The sequence below is a fragment of the Tachypleus tridentatus genome, chromosome 11 (assembly GCF_004210375.1).
Source record: "Tachypleus tridentatus isolate NWPU-2018 chromosome 11, ASM421037v1, whole genome shotgun sequence".
Taxonomy (NCBI): domain Eukaryota; kingdom Metazoa; phylum Arthropoda; class Merostomata; order Xiphosura; family Limulidae; genus Tachypleus; species Tachypleus tridentatus.
In genome coordinates, this window is record NC_134835.1 from 31,907,255 (window position 1) to 31,928,506 (window position 21,252).

Sequence of the window (21,252 nt, forward strand, 5' to 3'; positions counted from 1 at the left end):
ATCATACATGCTCTTTCATCAGCCATGAGGGCATTATAAGTTACAGTTAATCCCACTTTTCGTTTGTAAAACAGTAGTCCAACAGTTGACGATTGATGGTGTTGACTAGTCTATAATTTCTAAGTTATGGACAGCTAGCTCAGATAGCTTTCGAGTGTAAGGCGTGCGACTCGTAATCCGAGGGTCGCGGGTTCGCGCCCGCGTCGCGCCAAACATGCTCGCCCTCCCAGCCGCGGGGGGCGTTATAATGTTACGGTCAATCCCACTATTCGTTGGTAAAATAGTAGCCCAAGAGATGGCGGTGGGTGGTGATGACTAGCTGCCTTCCCTCTAGTCTTACACTGCAAAATTAGGGACGCCTAGCACAGATAGCCCTCGAGTAGCTTTGTGCGAAATTCCAAAACAAACAAACAAGCTTTCGAGTGGATTTGCTCGAAATTAAAACCAACCAAGAAATAAATCAATCTTTGACATCAGCTACTTTAATGATTATCCATACTCTTACTAGAATATGTGTTTAATGTTAGTACACTTCTGTCATATATTACCAATGTTTTGATACGGTATACATTATTGTAGTTTAATGTTTAGAGATAAGAGCTAGCGATCAAGAAATGTTTGAAGATATAGTTTAAACTAAATTACTGTTAGTAAAGGTAGCCAAGTGACATACACATCACTGACTTGTAAATATATATAAGGGAGCGAGTTCTCCTTATGATAGAACTATAAAAGGTTTAGTAGCGCCCTAACCACCTGATAAAAGGTGTTTGAGAATTGTGAGTGGGTTCGTAGCTTTAGTACTCAGTTTACATTTTAATCACTAACCAGAAAGTATAAATAAAATAATACGAAGATACAGGTATTTTATATATATTTACGGTTTCGTTGATACATCAATTGTGATAACCAAAAACATAAAATATTGAATAAAATTAATTTTAACTATTTAGTGATGTTTATATCACATAGCCCACTCACTTCTTTGTTGGTGGACTGGGTGAGGCCTTTCATTCAGGACTATGAATTCACTATAATTCATTATTCACACCTCGTTGTTACAAAACCTTATTTTTGGTAATTAGTGATTAACTATACTTTAGTTAAAGTAGTTTTTATGCATAACGGTGGTTACTGCCTGATGAAAGACGTCTGTCTGAAATGTCACGCAAAAAAATAAACTTTTTTTGTGATGTATTAATTTATTTTCATTACCTTTCATCCTAATAGTTTCTGTTCTTGTCTTGCAAATAACAGTCATTTAATAATTATACGTTACAATACTGCTCCAGAAAGTGTTGCATCTAGCTCAACATTTTTATTTTCAACGATAAAAATAAATCTCTCTTAATCGATATTTCTTCAACACTTTTCCTACATCTATGTAATCTTATTGTTCCTGTACTTTGTAATCATTTCTGTGATGTTGTAACTAATGAAAAAGGAAGTTTGGTGGCGTTAGTATCGTTAATATTGATGATAATAAAAAATACTCGAGGGGAGTTGGCTTAATTTTAGGCTTATTCCGGTTGCAGAAAAGAAGTAATTAGACAATTTATACGTATTTACCTTATTTAAAATATTTTTAAATTTCTGTTTCAAATTACAATTTATAACGTTAGGAATCTTAATTTTATAAAATGGGAAACAAGGATGATGAATACGATTATTTGTTTAAAGGTAAGTGGACGTTACTTATAAATTATCATTACAATTTATAATTAATTTAATTATTTATATAATTTACTCGGACTTCGACTTTATTAGGTTAAAAGCTCAACTAAATAAAATCCATGTAGTTGTTTCAAAGTAAAACTTTTAAGAACAGGTTAAGCCTAATCGGATTGTGTAGTTTGAAAACAAAGTTGTATTGTGCTTAGAAGTTAGATCAAAATCTAAGTAAGGTTCAAGGGGAATTTGCAAAGACGAGTAATTGTGGAATTTGTGGCATTATTAATATTGTATCATATATTGTATATTTATTAATATAATAATACAGTATAACGATTAAAAATTTAATAAGAGTGAAAATTAAGTGTATTTTATAGTTATTGAGAACTTAGACCTGAGCTGGTATGGTGATGCAATTATACTTTACAGTAGAGCTGTAAATAATAGTAAATCACTTTAACTTTCAAGTCAGATTTTATTTTATACTTTAGATGGCTTATTGATAAGCTTGAGGACTTGTAACGCTGAAAACTGGGGTTGATTCTCATGATAGTCCAATTTGTAGTTTTGGCCTAATCACAAGCAAATATTACTGTAAGGAACATGAGCAAAATGCTTTGGATTTGAAAATGAAATTTAGGAAGTGCCTTAAAAGTTAAAGCTTTAGAATTATTTTTAGTGCAATAGTTAACTTGAGATCTGTATGCCATACAGACATTAATTTAGGATCCTTCTCTCTAACAAAACTGGTGAAACAAATGTATTTGTTTTTTTATGCAATAGAAATGCAGTGAGACATATATTGTTTGAAAGTATATCTTTATATGATAAAAAAAGAATTTTGTTTTGAGTATGATATTTAATTTCAGAACATCAAAACGCAAAGCAAAAAAACAAAACAGACTGGAAGACAAAGGGCCATTTGACCTAATGAGGTCACACTTTATCCACAAGTAGAACCAGCTAATTTTTTATTCTTGTTTTTCCAAATCCATGTTTATATCCAATAATTTGACAAAGATATTCATAATAATAATCAGGTAAACTATTTCATAAGCTGATGATTAATAGAAAAAGAACCTGCATTTAGGCTTACAATGGGAAATGAAGCAACCATAAGAAATTGTGCAAACTTACTAACAATATTCTCTTAAATTAACGTGTCGGCTACACGTATATGAAGCGTGAAATACATTTAGCATGTTGATACACTAAAGTAGGGGGAGAAACCAAAATGAATGTCAACATGAAGGGGAAATCTTGCTAATCTTTTATATTTTTTTGAATATGTTAGTAGCTTATTACTAAAGTTTGCTTATGAATTTAACTTTTGGACATTTCTATCTGTGGGACAATAAAGTGCTGTGTAATGAGTTGGATTAATTGGCTAGATAAATATTTAGCAAATGACCTTTAAGAGTTAATTACAAAAGTTAAATATAATTCACTCAAGTTATCATAATGTGGATTAGACATTCAATACAGAAGAGAAGCCACTCAATATATGACAAAGGTTGTTGGCAAAGTCACTCAAATCATTAAGGTGGTGCTCAATTGTGAGTGATGAAGCTAAGAGATGAGTTAGTTACTTACATTGTCCATTAGTACTGAAATTAATTTTTTTCTGTGGAAGCACTTTTGAATATTTTTTCTAAGTTAACATATACCCTTTTAGTCAATAAATGTAAATAGAAGCCCTGTAAAAAAAATTCCAAGTCAGTAAGGCAATAAATTCCTTTTCTAAAACTATTGATAGAGTTGCTAATTACAAGTCAGTTTTTGAGGTTTCTATTATAAATTATTTCTGGCAACAGACTCCATTATTTTATTGATAGTGAGGAGTATATCATGTTTAGTTTCAAAGTTCTTTATTTTTGTTTTTGAACAGTGTGATGGGTGTGACTAGTACCTTACAAGAGAGAAACAGTGGTTATCTGAAGAGTAAAGAATGGGTTTCATTTGTGCTTTTTTTGTGGGGAGTATGTGTGTGTAAATGGACAGCTGTGAATGATTGTATGTTTCTTTATAGTAGGAGTGTTATGTTCAACGATCAGCAATTTCTCCAGTGTAAAGAGGTTAAAAAATCTGTTTCCTCAGTGTCTTTGCAAAGATAATTCTCTTCACCCCTGAGTGTTTTACTTTCATATTTCTGTTGTTTTTTAAATAATTTTCCCATTTAATCTAGCATTTAAAGCCAAATTTTGATGTATGAAACTTAAGTAAGATTTTCACAATTTCTCTTAACCTTGACAGAAGCTTACTGACAACTAACATAGCATATAGACAACAAGGGCCATTTGGTCCTTTTCAAGGTTGTCCTTGAAAAATAATCTAAATTCACCATTTTATTTTTCAGAAAATATTTGATTTCCTTTTAATTATTACAAGCCTGGGCATGTTGGTTTGACCCACCTCTTATTTGTTTCAATTATATTGAAAAATTCATTTTCTGGTTGAAATTGTTTGAAATGTTACATGAATTTTCTACAGGTCATGTAACTTCATCAAAATAAAATGCCAGTCTTGCTTGTGATATTTGTATAAATTTTAACAAGGGGAAAAGATGTTTTTTAAGAAACTGTTAAAGGCTTAACTTTATTACAGTTTTTCAGTACTGATTTTTGTGTTTTCATGTTATTGCAAAACATTTCAATAAAGTTTATTTTGTAAAATTAAATTCTTTGATTTCACAAAACACCCCACATACAGTTTCACTGTTTGCAACTGCTAGCATACAATAAAAATAACTTTTATTCCAAAATGATCAGTAAGACTGTTTCTCAACTGTTAATGTTTTATTTAATGTGTGATATGTTGTAAACCCATTTTGTATTCACTTTTGTACATTTATTTTTAGCAATTTCCTTCACCCATTCAGGAAACTAGTTAGTTCAGTAAGGCTTAATGTAAATATAATGAATCTTGGTATGGTTGAATGCAAAATGCTATAACTAAGCCTAACAAATCTATCTCATCCAATGAAAAGTATTATCATACTGTTATTTCATAATTGACATGAATTGTTAAATGATAAAGCAACTTTTTGTGAGCCATAACAAAAGATTTGTAGTGTATTCTGGCAGAGGCTGTTCACAAAAATTAGAGGTTCCTGTCACATTGATTCTCTGCCCAGTCATGTAAATGTCAGTAAGAAAATACGATACTAAAATAAGTTGAGAGATCTTAAACTATCCCTGTAAAGATAACCCTTCTATCCCTACAGTTATCCTACAGTAGCCTTACTCTGCTGAATTCTTTTCAGTGACTGAATATTCATTTATATAAGGAGACTGAAACTGCCTGAAATTTTCCAAATGAGGTCTAACTGGTGATTTGTATATTGAAAGAATTACCTCTTTTGACCTCTCTGTGTTGTTTTAGTTGTGTCTATGTATATACACACACACACACACACACACACACACACACATGTACAATTCTCTTAACTTTACTATGATAAATTATGAACTGTTTCCATGATTTGAGTTACTGTCTACTTGCATGTCAAGCCTTCCAGTTTCTTAAATTCACACTATTTAACGAGTCTTCCCATCTGTACTTCGTATAGCTAAAACTAATTTCTCAGATATTCATTTAACTTACTTAAATTGCAAGTAAAACTTTAGCAACTGTTTGCTAGTTGTTTGATCTAGGCATCATTTGAATTATTTGAGGTATCTCCTTCAACTATATAATAGTTTTATTAGCAACTTTATTAACTTTAAGTAATTTAACTATTTGAACTTTTAGGCTTAACTGTGTACTTTCATCAGACTTGCCAATTGATCCAAGTCATTCTATCTCAACATTCTCATACAATGTCAGAGTTTCAGGTCATCAACAAACATTATTACTTATGTTCTTTTCTGTATCCTTAATGTGAACAAGGAATATGAATAACCAAAGCATTGAACCTGAGACATATCACTAGTGGAAAGGGGACAGTTTTTCGAGACTCTATTAATAACAAACAGCCTTAGCTTCTTCCCATCTATATTTAAATCTAGTTAATTAGTCTTTCTCTCTCTTGTACAGATAAACTTTTGATAAACCTTAGCATCCATCATTGTAAAATTTCATTAGTATGATAATTTTAAATTTAGAAGTATTCACTAGATCTATATATATCAAAAAAAAAAAGCAAATGTTGAATGCAATGCATATTACAAATGTGAAGTCACAAATACAGCTTTAAAGTACAAATTTTAATTTATGATGGTGTGAAGTATACCTTCTGATTAAAAATGTCAGAGGTATTTGCATATTTCTTGCTGTCATCGGATACCCAGTGAAAGAAGATATTTTAGAATTGAAAATATTTGGCACAGGCAGTTACAAGTAATAGATATTAGGTTGCCCAGAAATAAACGTCAGAATTTTCACAATGACATTTAAAACTGAATATTGAGTAACTTTATTATTGTTGGTTGGTTGGTTTAATCTAACATTTGCCACTTACAAGGTGTCTTAATAGTTTGCTGTTTCAGCTAAGAGTAAGTTTCACAACCCCCAAAGCAGCATGGACAAGAAGGACTTTCATCTGATTTTCCTCTGTTATTTCAAACTTGGATGCAAAGCTATCAAAACTACATGAAACATCAACCAGGCATTCAGCTATGGATCTGTTAGTGAATGTACAGTTCAGTGCTGGTTCCAAATGTTTTGACATGGAGATGAAAGTCTTAAAGACCCTGAAGGTCATGGAAGGAAGCCATCTTTAGATGAAAGCACATTAAGGGAAGCAGATGAGACAGACCCTCGCATAACAGTACATGAGCTTGCAGAAAAGCTAGACACAAGCAAATCAAGCATTGCTAACCACCTGAGTGCAATTGGAAAGATGAAAATATTGGGTAAGCGGTTCCTGCTTGAGTTGACTGAAGATCAACAACATCTGCATTATGAGACCTGTCAAGGATGATCCAAAAATTGAATGAATTGGGAATCGAGGTTTTGATTCATCCACCTTATTCCCCATACCTTTCCTCTACAGATTTTCATTTTTTCAAGCACTTTGACAACTTTTTGAACAATAAATGTTTTCAAAACCAGGCAGCTGCAAAAGAAGCTTTCAGGGAGTTCATTGATCATAAAAACTTTGATTTCTACAGCAGGGACATAAACAGTATCATTATACATTGGCAAAAGTGTGTTGAAGCAAATGGTGTTTACTTTGAAAAAAGCATATTTTACAACACTGGTTTATACTTTTCCAAACTTTGTAGTTCAGAAATGATATTTATTTCTGGACAACCTAACATTTAAACTGCAACCAGTTTTGATTCACTGCACGTATATGGAACCATTATGCTTTTAGTATTCACCTATAGTACAAATCTCAAATGATTATTAATGTAAACATATTTACCACACTGTTTAGCTGGATTATCCTCTAGTTGCTGTTTTGTATATTAAATATATGTACAAAGATCTTATTTTACAGTTGTTTTGATTGGAGACTCTGGTGTTGGAAAAAGTAACCTCCTCTCCAGGTTCACGAGGAATGAATTTAATTTGGAAAGTAAGAGCACCATTGGTGTGGAATTTGCTACCCGAAGTATACAGGTAGATGGAAAAACAATTAAGGCCCAGATCTGGGATACTGCTGGACAAGAAAGATATAGAGCTATCACCAGTGCGTAAGTGACTTTATGTGTTATAGGTTGAAATGTAGTGAATAGTTCCAGATGTACTGAAGCAATAATTGAATACAGATTAATAATTCATGATGTAGAGCTTTGAGTACTTAGTTAAACAAGTACGTGTATGTTACAAGGGATAGTGAATTATACTGAAGACTTTTTTATTTTGTTGTTCTATAGAATTTTATTGTTACTTTAATGCACTATTGAAATACACTCGTGTATTTTTATTTATTTATAGTCCCTCACTGGTACTGTGGTAAGTCTACAGATTTACAACGCTAAAATCAGGGGTTGATTCCCCTGGGTGGATTCAGCAGATAGTTCAATGTGGCTTTGCAATAATAAAATGCACAATTTATATACATTAAAAAAAAATTATGGTTTACATAAACTAACTGCACATGTCCAAATGTAATAAGCCAAAACATTTTGTAAACGTGTAATACTTTATGAAAAATAAGGTTGCATTTGGATTTCAGTAGCTATATGCTGTTGTCTATAATCTTCAAATTAGTTCTTGTATTTTTCTCATTTCAATTTTTAATTAGAAGATGATTGTTTGCTGTACTTTATATACTTTTCAATTTTTTTAAGGAAAATTGTAATAAAATACTAGTCCACTGAAACATAGCCAAGACAGGTCACTCTGTAAAGGTCAGTGGTATATTCTTGGATATGGTAATATGAGTGCATGTGGGCTTCATCATCGTAGCTTCTGTGATGTTAGCCAGCAATAAATATATAATGTTATGATATTAAAGCTCTTTAAACTAAGTATTTGTGTTCTCGAGTTAAATAAAAAACATAATTTGTATGCATTTCCAAATTTTTTTATGGTGGTAAAGAGATCAGTGAAATCCACAGAAGATGTACAGAGATTCTGATTCAACAGTGAAAATAACAGAATATAATGGAGGTTATTAAGATTTCACATGTGGAATTTGAAACTTTTTCTGATACATAAAAGTACTTTTAATCTTAAATTAGAAATTACTTTGCATGCTGAGTAGTCAATGTTTTGAAATAAATAAATTAGCAAAAAAACTTTAAATATTTGTTTCAAAAACCTGATGTTTTGTGTATAAAAGCCATATAATATTTTGTTTGAAAGAGAATGATTAATGCCAGTTCCTCTAGTCTCAGCACAGTCCATTATCAGTGTGTCTTGCAATAGCACAATGTATAAGGTTTGACTCCAGCCCCAATTTATGGAGATAACCATTTTTTCACAAGTTAAGGTATACCCATTACTATAGCAGTCAAGTTAATGTTGATGTAGTTTTTTTCAGATAAACAATATTATAGCAACTATGCTATTCATTCTTTGTACAGTATGTAGTGTAGCTAGTGTTATATTGGAGAGTTTGTGATGTTATTGAATTGGCAGTCATTGGGACTGGTTGTGATAGATTAACTACATCACATAATAGTTTCATACTTGATTATTATGTAATATTTATGATCTAAAAATCAATCAGTTCTCAAGTCTATTATTTCTACTAAATTAATTGTGTAAGACTACAAGTATAATGGTTGTCTTGAAAGAGATAATGCAACTTGTATTACAAACTATAAAATATTATTATTCTATTATAAACTGTTTTTTTTATCATACCCTTAACTTTTGTCACTGACTGTTTATTAATTTTTAATGAATAAAATTACTGAGAACTTAAACTAATGAGCAAATAGATTTTTTACCACATGATAAAGTTTCTCAATGAATTAATATATTTTCATATAATTAGTTCTTTGAAAACACTATAGACTATCCCTGTGATAAAATGTATAGTTACCTTTTGAACAATACTGGAAAGCTTAAATTGAGCTTTTATAAGTTGAACTTGCTTTATTTGGCACCACTAGGAAAAGATCAAGTTGAACTTTAACCTTTTGCATACTGGTCATGAGTAAAATATACAATATTCCAATGAAATGCTAAAATTTGAATTTTTTTCATTAAAGTGACCAGTTAACTTCAAACTGGATGCATGTTGTTTTTCTGTCTGAATTAGTGGTGTTAAGTGTATTGTTAAATGATCTAACGTAATGTATTATTTGTATAATTTCAGATATTACCGTGGTGCTGTTGGGGCTCTACTAGTGTATGATATTGCTAAACATTTAACCTATGAGAATGTGGAACGTTGGCTTAAGGAACTACGAGATCATGCCGATCAGAACATTGTTATTATGTTAGTTGGTAATAAAAGTGACTTACGACACTTGAGAGCTGTCCCAACTGATGAGGCCAGGGCCTTTGCTGGTTAGGACAATTTGTTTATGTTTTTTACATCGTTCATTTAGTAGGCATATTTTGAAATAGCTTTTTGCAGACACACTGCAAACATTTCTACATATACTGTGTAATATGTAACATTTCTTTTGTTGAGATAACTGACTGAATTTTGACTTGGCATGGCCAAGTGCTTAGAGCACTCGACATGCAATCTGAGTGTTGTGGGTTTTTAATTCCCATCCCACCAAACATGCTCGATATGCGACACTCAGTCCCACTATTAACTGGTAAAATAGTAGCCAAATAGTTGGCAGCAGGTGGTGAAGACCAGCTGCCTTCTCTCTGGTCTTTTATTGCTAGATTAAGAATGGCTCTGATGTAGCTTTATGTGAAATTCAAAACAAAGATGAAAAAGACTTGCTCAATATGTACTTTTCATTTTTATGTTAAACATATGCCTTCTCTCTTCCTTTTGTAAATCTCAATCAATTACACCAAGGAAGAGCTGACCATACTTTTACAGAGAAAAGAACCTTCATGTGTTACTGACAGTGTTCCATAATAGGAAGACCGGTACTAAGTACTTACAAATCTGGACTTGAATCAGATAAAATTAGTAAAGAAAATCTGTGTTTTAAAGCAGGTAATGATTAGCCAAACTAAAAACACTTATCTATAAATATACTGAACACTTCTGAAATCTTGATTTTTGTTTTTATCCATTGGAACATCAGTCTCCATGTTGTGTTGTATTAGCTTTTGAGTAATGCTATTTTATTCTGTTTTGATCTAACTGGTAGTTGTTAATAAATTAAGTTTTGATTATTAGTTACTGCTCTTTTAGTGAACGTAATTCTAGTGTATATTGAAAACGTTTGTTTCTCTTAAGTGATTTGCCAAAATTATTTTTGCTTTAGATTTTGTCACAGTTTTTTTTAAATCTGAGTAGCACACTGTGTGTGTGTGTGTGTGTGTGTGTGTGTGTGTGTGTGTAATGTTTAGGCATTTCTTTAAAGCTGTATTATTTATTAGAAGTTGTACTTAGTTCAGGTGTTTATTCACAACTTTGTTGTGCAGTGTAATTGGTTATAGTGTATGAAGTTAACTGAAGGGACATTGATTTGTTGCATGTATTTTAATATTACAGTTAATCATAGCCTGGAATTTGTTTTATTTATTTTAATTATCTCTGTAACATTATTTGTTATTAAGTTAATATCAGTCAGTTTTATTACAAATGAAACTTTTGGGCTTAGTAATTATTATAGTTTATTTCATGAATTACAGGTGTCACTGGTTAATGAACTTAAACATTTGATATTAAATTAGAATAAATGCATAAACATTTAATTTAAAGGGTGCTGGGTTACTTCAAAGCAAAGGGATGTGAAGTGTGTGGTGGTTATTTTAGACCTGTGATGATTTATTACCAATTTGGCATTTGATATTCCTTAAGTAAAACACTTCTGCATTTAAGAGGATACAGCTTAAACTAGGACTGATTGATTAGTGGAATTTGCTACGTGATTAAATGATAGTCTAATTACTAATTTAACTCGCAAGTTATTATTACGTTACAACAACAAAAAACAAAAATAGGGTATGCAGTGGCCATAATCAAAGTAGGAAAAAAACAAATTGCTTACTAACCATTAAGTTTCGATACCTGAAGAGGGTTACAGCGCAGTTAGCCCATTAGATAGCTTTGTGTTTAACAGTGTACAATCATAATGGCAGTTTTGTGATTTACTCAGATAGAATTGGAATATTTAAAAATATTAATAACTGAAACCTGATTTAGGGCAGTTCATTATTTTTTTTTTTGTCAGTCTTTAGCCTAACTGATTAATTTGATAAAAATTTAATTAATTAAAGGTGATTAATGAAAAATCATAATAGTGTTATTTTGGTTACTCAATTGTTTGAATAACCGTAAATGCTAATTATGATGTAAGTAATTATTTGTTTGTCATTAGAGTTACAATTGTTATTAATCATTATTAGATTAACCAAACACAATAATCAGAAACAACAATTTCAATTGGTTTATTTTTATGATGTTAATAATTTTAATCATAAACTTAATTAACTGATTATTTTACGTGAAAGTAACCAATGTAACTCTGCTTGTGGGTATTCAGTTTAATTACCTAGCTTTAGTATAAATACTATTTGGGTGAATTTTACTTTTTCTCAGAGAAAACAAGTCCTACGTAAGGGAAGTTGTACAACATTAGTGATTCTGGGTATGCTGGTTTTTACTGATCATTCAAAGTGTTACATTATAATTGGAGTTAAATAAAGTTCAATTTTTGTCAGGCATAAAAGTTTGGAAGCAACTGTTAAATAAAAATTAGTCCTAGGACAGAAGTTGCAGGGTTAAAAATTGGAATTACTCCTCAGACAAGTGTCTGCAGTGCTATTTTTTTTTTCCTGTTTGATTGATAATAAAATATCAGTTAAATATTAACATTTGAAGTTGAAAATAAATCTTTAAAAAAATAATAAATTCATAACCTAGTATATGATAGTATTGACTTTCATGAGAACTCCAACAAAACTTCACTAAAGGTGAAATAACCAATTTGTGCACTAATTAGTTGTGGAGTGTGAAAATATGGCCTTGGTTGTTTTGGGGTAATTGTTTTTTAATCATATTTGTTCATTTGTAATTTACATGTTCTTTGTTATATACAACTTTATTTCTAAATATTTTGAATACCAAAATGACATTTTACTTATCAAAACCTGCTTATTCAATCTAACTTATTAAAATAGTAGACTAAATATGTACAAGTTAGGTGGATACTTGCATTGGATGAAGAAAATACAACTACTGTTATCACAGTATGTTGTTTCAAAATAGGTTTAATCTACTCACCACTACAACACTGTGTGCTAATAAGTAAAGGCCTTTTGGTGCATCTAACTTAATTTCACTACTGTTTGTACTGGGAAATGTGGACTGTATTTATTTACTTTCACAACAAAGAGCACATGATAGTGATCCACGATATCAACAACCACCTGATAGTACTGCCTAAACTAACTGTATTTAGTCCTATCTTAAGTCTAAAGATGCACACTGGTTGAATTGAGAGAAAGAAGAAACACAAAATGATTCACAAATTAGTAGCTTGTTGTGAAACCACAGTACTTCATTCCTGGAAAGACATGAAGTCAGAATCCATTGTTAAAATCCTAGAAACAAAGTTTGAATTTGGACTCAAAGAATGTAAGTATAGTTCTGGACTTATAAGAGCCTGGAACTGTTCTTGATTTGAGTTATATTTGGCATATTTCTGTGTATGAATAAAATTGGAGAAAATATTCATAAAATTCTATTTTCCATGGTGATATACCTTGGGTTTGTTGAAGCCTGTCATAAGATATTGGAGAGAGTGTAGCCCTTCAAGGGTACTGTGTTTTGGACAGAAGTACTGTAACACTAGTGTTGTGTTTTAGCATTTAGAAAGACTGAAAACAACACAAGATATTTAATACATAATTTGTAGTAATGTACAAAACACCTAACTTCTACCATTCTGCTATCTTTTCAGATAGTTTCAAAATGTTGTACAGTCATTTAGTTTGTTTTCTGTTAAATTTTCTTGTGAAGTTCTAAGGGATTTGGTAATTTTGTCTTGTGTCCATAGACTTGTAGATAGTTAAGTCAGTGTTAATTGTTTTTGCAGTTTTTCACTACGTTTTGGATATATTAATTTCTTTAAGAAACCATTTTAGACAATTATATATTTGTTGGCTTCTAGACCTGCCCATATGGTTGGCCTTCAGAATAGGTGGGGTTGAGAATAGCTCATTAGTGGGGTTGACTACTGGCAGGGTGAGAGGCAGGGTGACATTCAAAGCTCATTAGAAGTGCCTACTACTGGGTTGGCTCATTAGAAGTGCCTACTACTGTCAGAAGTGCCTACTACTGGCAGGGTGACTGTGGCCTACTACTGGCAGGGTGACATTCCAAAGCTCATTAGAAGTGCCTACTACTGGCAGGGTCCTGGCAGGCTCATTAGTGACTATTCCAAAGCTCATTAGAAGTGCTCTTACTACTGGCACATTCCAAAGGGTGACTACTGGCAGGGTGATATTCCAAAGCTCATTAGAAGTGCCTACTACTTAATGAGAAAGAACATGTATTAATCATAATATTAGCTGTCAGTAAAAAATCCATCAATATAAAAGTTGGCTGCACACAATCCACTGAGTAATTAATAATTTTTGCCACATTACAAATTCAGTGACACTCTCAAACTTTATTTAATTTCAAGACTTATAGGCCTACTGTGAGCTAAAAAATAGCTATTGTGTTTTCAAGGAGACGTGTATCATCTAAACTTCTTTAATGAAAAATCAAAAAATGTTGGGAAGTGTAATGAAAGGCAGATTTCCGATGATGTTACTGACCCGACAGCTTGGGCTGGCCTTAAGGTGTTTTAAACAGTGTATTTATTATTTGTTAATAGTACTTCTCATATTGTCCTAAAACATTTTATTACTTGTGATGGGTAAACTGATGTACATTACTGATAGAGTGAGCCTACTAGTTATACTTTAATACATTTTGTTGTTTGGGTTTATAAATTTGTCTGTAATATTATTTCTTTCCAGAGAAGAACATTTTGTCTTTCATTGAGACATCTGCTTTGGATTCCACAAATGTGGAAGCTGCCTTTCAACAAATCTTAACAGGTATGTTAATATCACTGATGCAGTGTTATTAAGCTAACTCAGTATTTACTACTTCATATATTTTTTGCTTGTGACATAGGTGAAGTTACGTGTTAAGTTTTAAAAGTAATAGTATTACTTTACTAATTTTACAAAATGGTTGTTGTAGTATTACTTCTACAATGAAATTTAATCCAATATATACCCTTCTTGTACCAGTAATTAAACAAAAACTGAATCCAAGGTACTGTGTAAGAAGTTTTATATTACTATGGAACTGATAAATATTTGTTTGTTTCTAGTTTAAGATATGTATTTGTTAGTAATTTCATTTTGTGGTTAACTTTTGATTTTTAAATTTTTTTTTTTTGATAATTTAAATTAACATCTTTGGATTTATTTGTTTCCAGAAATTTATCGAATTGTGTCCCAGAAGCAGATCAGAAATGATACTGATAATGACCCGTCTCCATCGGGAGACAATGTGAAACCAATTTCCATTGCCCCAACCGACAGCTCGGACACGCGTAAGAGACAATGCTGTCAGACATAGATAAAGTTCTTGTGTCTCAAACTCCCATGGTGCACCCTTGTTTTCATTTATAACTATGTGTGGCCATACTGATTTTTTTTCTTCTAAATTCACCAGATTCTATAAAAATCTGCAATGTCCTTTGTTTAGAGAGCTCTTATCCTTTATTCTTAAGTTGAAAATAAATTCCTTGTATTATCTGTTAAAACAGAAAATATCACTGGTGGAACAGTTCTCTATATTTGTAATGTACATGTTTCTAGAATTGCGGGGTAACTCCTGCAGTCTATGTACACTCGTCTTTGTGTTAGTAGCGCTTTCATTATAAATGTGCTGCACTTCAGCTTTACGACTAACTACTTTCAGCTGCTTGTGAGAGTTTTATAATCTCCTATTCTAGACTAACTGTTGAGAAACTTGATTTAGAAAATAGTTAAAGAACCTCTGAAACAAGTTCACCGAATAGGTGTTTTTATGACTGGAAGTTGTGCACGTCTTTATCAAATGAGAAAGTAAATGCCTATTGCACATTGTTTTGTTTTGGAATTTAATATCATTATGCTGAAATCATTGTAGAACAGCAAGATCTGAGTTCACATAAGTTTTTATCAGTTGTATGTTGCAAATTTATTTTATTTACAATGTTTTACTATGGATAACTGGCATCAGGTGTGATACAAGAACCTAGTTGTGTAGTTTCAGTAATTATATATAAACATACAGAGTGTTTTGAATTCTTGTAATTAGTATTGACTAGAGTTGCTTTTGAAGTTCTAAAGCAATATTCAGCCTTAGTTCTTATATCTCACCTCACGATGCCAGGTAAACGTGGTGAAATTTTGTGAACGAAATAAAAGTTTTACTATGTACACTGATAAAAACAACCAAACCAAAAAAAAAAAAAAAAAATTTTGAATTTTAATTAATGTAGGTCTCTCTAATATTTAAAAAATTTGGTTCATTCTTTGAATAATAATGTTATTTTTAACTGAAAATCAAATCTTTTTGCGAGTCACATGGAAACTATTCTGAATGATACAATTTTGTCATTACATTTAAACAAAACATTTAATGACTAAAGATAGGACAAATGTAGGGTAGGTGGTATGTTTTTGTCATTACACGTAAATGGATATGTTTAATAAACTGTTAATAGAGATGTGTACAAATTAAAGCTAACCTTATGTATTTTGTAACATGTAACAGAGAATTTGTTGCTACCTACAGAGGAGTTTAAGACACTATCTTGAAAGTATGTGCAGTTCATTAGGTTTGAATAGTCCATAAAATGTCAGACCTGTCCTGTACATTAATGTGTATTTAGGATATATTAAAAACAAGTATCTGAGAGTGACGGTGACATATATATCTTCTTAAGCTTCACCTTACTGAATATTAAATGTATCGGACAGTGATATAAAGTATGTGCACTTTCTTTTAGGTCTAAGAAAAGTGAAATTGTTCCAAACACAAACCTTCTGTAAACACTTTACTTATTTATGCAGGTTTCATGTTTTTGATTGTTTCATCTGTTTGTAGGCTTTGTTAATTAGGTGTCAAATAAAAGTTCATATTCATTTATTAAATCTTGTATGTTATTTTCAAGTACTGTGTTGGTAAACTTTTAAAATAAAGTAAAATATTTCTAATTTTGGGTGATAGTATTATTTATTAAGCCCACTATTTTGTTACTTTCAAATACGTTTTTGTAATCAAAGATGTACTTTGACTTCTACGTACTGGGCCACAATAATGGTTCCAAGTTGTAGGTGTCAGTATGTCTTTTTGTAGGGGTGTAATAAACAAAATGTGGAAACTAACACACAAGATGAACTTAAATATGTAACTAAACAATAACAAAAGTTTGAATATAAGAGAAAAGTTTAAGGCAGTTGAAAGAAAACACAACTTGTGACTTGATGTTGGTGACTGATTTACTTTTATAATACTGTCTTCAGTTACAGTTATGGAGAAAAAATGGAAAGATATATATATAGTACTTGTAACAATGATATTGAGTAATTTTATATAAACACCTGAAAGCTTGGGGTTCATGTAACGAGTATTACTCAAGATTTTCTTTTAAATTTCTGAAGCATAATTTTAATAAGTTATTTGTACCACTAATCTATAGCTTCATATCCTGCTTTCAGGAATTTATTGTACTTTTGCAGAAGCCTTGCATAAATAAAGAAAAATTATGGAACTGTTTTTATGTAACTTTTATTTCAATCTGGTAAGAAGTGTAGAATGTAATATTAATTGTACAACATCTGTTTTACTGTTAGAGAGAATAGTAATAAGTGGTAGTAAGGCCATAACATCACTCTGGGTCAGTATCATTACATGATAAAAATGGAACTAAATATTCAAGTTACCTTTAATATGATGTAACTACTGATACTTAATTAGGCAAATATGACCATGAATTCCACCCCTTATAATAATTGTTCACATTCCTTTGTGTTCTGAATATTATGTTCTAGCTGCAGATAAGGAGATAGTACTGTTTCCTTCATTTTGCGATGCATGTTTTGTACGTTAGTGAAAATAAATGTATCTGTTAAGTTGTTTCAGTGTAAAGTGAACAGATAGTTTTGTGACAGTTTAATATGTGTAACAGTAACATGTTGAAACACTGCATATTATAAGTTTTGTACCGTATTGTGGTAAGGTGTCAAGCAAGGGAAATCCAGGTAAATGTGCTTGTATTTGATCACTTTGTTGCGACATTGTTTATTTTAGACGTGTACATTTTCATTTTCTAATTATCTTGTTGCTAGATGACTAAAGGATACTTCAGTTTTCGAGTACACAAGTTTGGTCCAAATAGAAATGTAGTTAATGTGTAATTAAAACAAGTATTTAAAAGTTTTGATCCATAGATTACTGAAGTAATTTTAATGTGATCACAGCATTTACAGTCTTAAGAAGTTGTAAATAAATATCTTAGACAAGGAAAAACTGAAAGTAGTTATGCATGCCCTGTGCTATTGTAGTATTTAAAATATCTTTATCTCTCATGTCCATATGCACATGGGACCAACTGCACGTTAATAAAAGCTCTACCAACTGAACTAGCGTTAAGCCATTAGCACTTGCTACTAAGACTTCTTTGACCTCTCAAATAATTAAATACTAACAAGTCCGGTGTTTTTTGTCACTGCTGTTTCAGGAACTGGTTGAATTTTTTGATGTAACTCCATCCAGATGATAGAGTTTGACAGTTCAAACCTATGAAACCACAGGTTTTATGGATGTGTACATTATAGAAGTATTACTGTTTTACAAAAATGACTGACTGTAGATTTTCAGTCCTAATTAATGACATTTTGTTATACCTTACCTGTTTGTTTTCCAGTCAGTCTGAACATTTTTTTGATATTCTGTTGTTTAATTTTCATTCATTAGATCATAACTCCCGAAGATTGTTACTTTCATTTAGGTATCTTCACGCTTCAAACAACCTTATCAAATTCAGTGGTAAAGGTCACCTGGTTAAATTTCAATTAACTGTAAGGTTATAAAGGTCAAAAGCGTTTTTGTTTGTCAAATCTGACATTACATACATAATGCCTATGTTTTGTAACTGTGTTATCCATTTCAAGTATAGTGATACAGATAATATTATCTACTTCCACCAGGAGGGATGCCATTTGTCATCAGGAGGTCAAAGAATATAAACATAGTTAACATTTCTAGCAGTTCACTTTTTGTACAAATAAAGCTATACAGTTGTAATCATACCTAATACTCTACAATTTTATGATAAAACAACAATAGTGTGAACAACTCTTAAAATCACGTATTGAAACATAATATTTGACATTTTCTTTCCTAGTTAGAGTACTTTAGTTATATAGATGGTTTTGGGTCATTTTGCATTCAGAAAGAAAATGAGGCAAATCCAAAGAGGTAGAATTACTTTGAGCTTTATCGAACACAGAGATTGAATGACATGCATAATGAAATGGATAAACCAAAAGTTTCATTAGAAAGTGAAAAACCATCCTTGTTTCTGAAAAATTACTTTTATAATCACCTAAGCCTAAAGTATAAAAAGATTTAAGTTCAGTTGTTAGAAAAAATTCACAATAAACAAATTAACTTTCTGTTGCTTTACAATGTTATTTTTTAAATCATTGTTTAGTAAGTGCTATGTTTTCATCAGATTAAATGCACAGGTATATTTATATTCATAAGCAATAAAAGGACACAGTGTTACTTAAATTATTTAAATGTTTTGTAACTACTACAGTTCAAGTATTGTGATATATAGATTTGAAGGTGAGGCATAATTGTCTGTATTGAAGCTAAAAAGCTACACCATTGCCTATCAGCACTGTCACAATGTCAAAACCGATTTTGTGTTATAAGATTTGCCACCAGGGGCCATAAGGCATAAATAACAAAATAAAATATAGAAAGTCCAATAAAAAACACTTTCTAAAGACTGAATTAAATATATTTCTAAAGGGAAATGTTTAAAAGGAAAATTACTTACCCAACAGTAAGTACAAGTATATTGATATGATTCAACAAAATTTAATAAAGTAAGAAGTGACGTATGTTGCCCTCAGTTTTGTGAAACCTTGAATATCCTGTCAGAACGAATACTGCAATTATTATATGTCTAAACCTTACCTACATAATAGTGTTTGTCAATTTATGGGAGTCTAATTGATCCATTTGATAAGATTTGTTAAAGTGTTTAAAAAATAGTTTATTGAAATTACAAATGAAACTAATGTGTTAAGAGTTTTAGCTAAAAGTACTTTTATTCATCTGTTACACTGTACAGATTTTTACAGTGAGTTCATAAAACTTGAAGGTATACTTCTGCTGTACAAACGTTTGTGGCTGGACCAACTAGATGACAGAGGCCCATGCTTACTACAATTGTAACTATCTTCAAAAATCTGTAAATTTGTTGTAATGTAAAGCTTTTAGGACAGTAAGTAAAAACCAAAAAAGTTGTGCATGTTTCACCAAACTTCATGATTTCTTGTGCTAAGGACACAGCTACTGGTGTAATATCGGATACCAAATTTACACAATTCAAAAATGTTAGTTTGTCTTAACATGTAAAACCAACCATTACGATTTTTTTTTTTGCAACATTACACGAGATAGAACAATGTAATTTACCAGAATAAATGTATTCATAAATGCTATATCTATCTAATTTAAAAGTAGTTGGTTGAAGCTTTAAGCCTAAATGTTAATAATCTGAAGAGTCACATTCTTAGTAAAATAGTGTTTGAGATTTCTGACAGAAACTTGTATAAAAGTTTAATTTGCATTACTATGACAATGTCATTAGATGCACTGACAACTGCTGCATTGTCTGTACACTTGGGTAACCCAATCACATTGCTTAGTTCTATAAAATAAACATCTTCAACGTTGTCACACCAACAATCAAGATAGTTATCTGGTATACAATGCCGACATACCAATATGCTGCAAGTAACACCTACAAGGTAAACAGGTTAGTGACTGTACATCATACCTGCTGAAAATAATGTAAAGGAACAAAGATTAAATAATTTCATTATGTGAAGAGTTACTAATAAAAAAATCAACTAATCTTTAAGCTGATAGGAATATCATCCACCAAATCAATATCTTTCATGTATCAATTAATAAATGTAATGTACAGGTGTCAACTGCTGCTAAATAAATATCATTATAATACAGGTTTCTTGTAATTATAAACTGGTATTTAATTTGGGTGAACCTAAGAAACTATTAATCTTTTGCTGAATTATCTTTATTCCATGAATAAGGCTTGGCACAGCCAGATGGGTTAAGGTGTTTTAAGTTGTAACCCAAGGGTTACAGGTTTGAATCCCCATTGCACCAAATGTTCACCCTTTCAGCCATGGGGGTGCTATAATGTTACAGCCAATCCCACTATTTGTTGGTAAAAGAGTAGCCCAAGAGTTGGTGGTGGGTGGTGATGACTAGCTACCTTCCCTCTAGTCTTACACTGCTAAATTAGGGATGGCTATTGCAGATAGCCCTTGTGTATCTTTGCACGAAATTCAAACTAAACATCTCGGTGAATAAAGAATATATTTTGTTTGCAAAAATCTACACGTTTTAGACTGTGTGAAAAGCATAAATGAAATGATTGATAAAATTTAAACAATATCTCTTAATCTCCTACAATTTTTTACATTAAATATGGTACAGTTAATGTATTAGGTTAATGAAACACTTGAATGAAATTAGAAAGTACCATAATGCAATAAAATCAAACTAGGTGAACAGAAAATTGTGATGTGCATGCTAATTATCATGTGCTTGAAAACAGAAGTTGTTTAATGTGAAGTTTCATCTTTTGTATGAAAATATACATGATCATACATACGTTTCTCTTTTGGCTACAAATAATTTTTAATGTTTAGTTTTAGTACATTATTAAGTCCCATGTCAGAGTGAGTGTACTCTTGAAAAATACTTTTCAAAATACA

General features: G+C 31.2%; 1 protein-coding gene across 1 annotated transcript; it reads left to right on the top strand.

Moving 5' to 3' along the window:
- Positions 1-1,456: 1,456 nt before the first annotated feature.
- LOC143231879 (ras-related protein Rab-11A) lies at positions 1,457-16,359 on the top strand. Its single transcript, XM_076466655.1, has 5 exons — positions 1,457-1,680; positions 7,115-7,310; positions 9,389-9,582; positions 14,182-14,262; positions 14,652-16,359. Exons 1-5 carry the CDS (start codon positions 1,641-1,643, stop codon positions 14,792-14,794), a joined length of 654 nt encoding a protein of 217 aa, XP_076322770.1. The 5' UTR covers positions 1,457-1,640; the 3' UTR covers positions 14,795-16,359.
- The last annotated feature ends 4,893 nt before the right edge of the window (positions 16,360-21,252 follow it).

What these genes read in the sequence shown, in the direction of transcription:
- LOC143231879 (XM_076466655.1), top strand. Translation starts at nt 1,641, where the DNA reads ATGGGAAACAAGGATGATGAATACGATTATTTGTTTAAAG. An exon ending in TGAGGCCAGGGCCTTTGCTG is followed by an intron (nt 9,583 to 14,181) that starts GTTAGGACAATT and finishes ATTTCTTTCCAG; the next exon opens with AGAAGAACATTTTGTCTTTC. An exon ending in CTTTCAACAAATCTTAACAG is followed by an intron (nt 14,263 to 14,651) that starts GTATGTTAATAT and finishes ATTTGTTTCCAG; the next exon opens with AAATTTATCGAATTGTGTCC.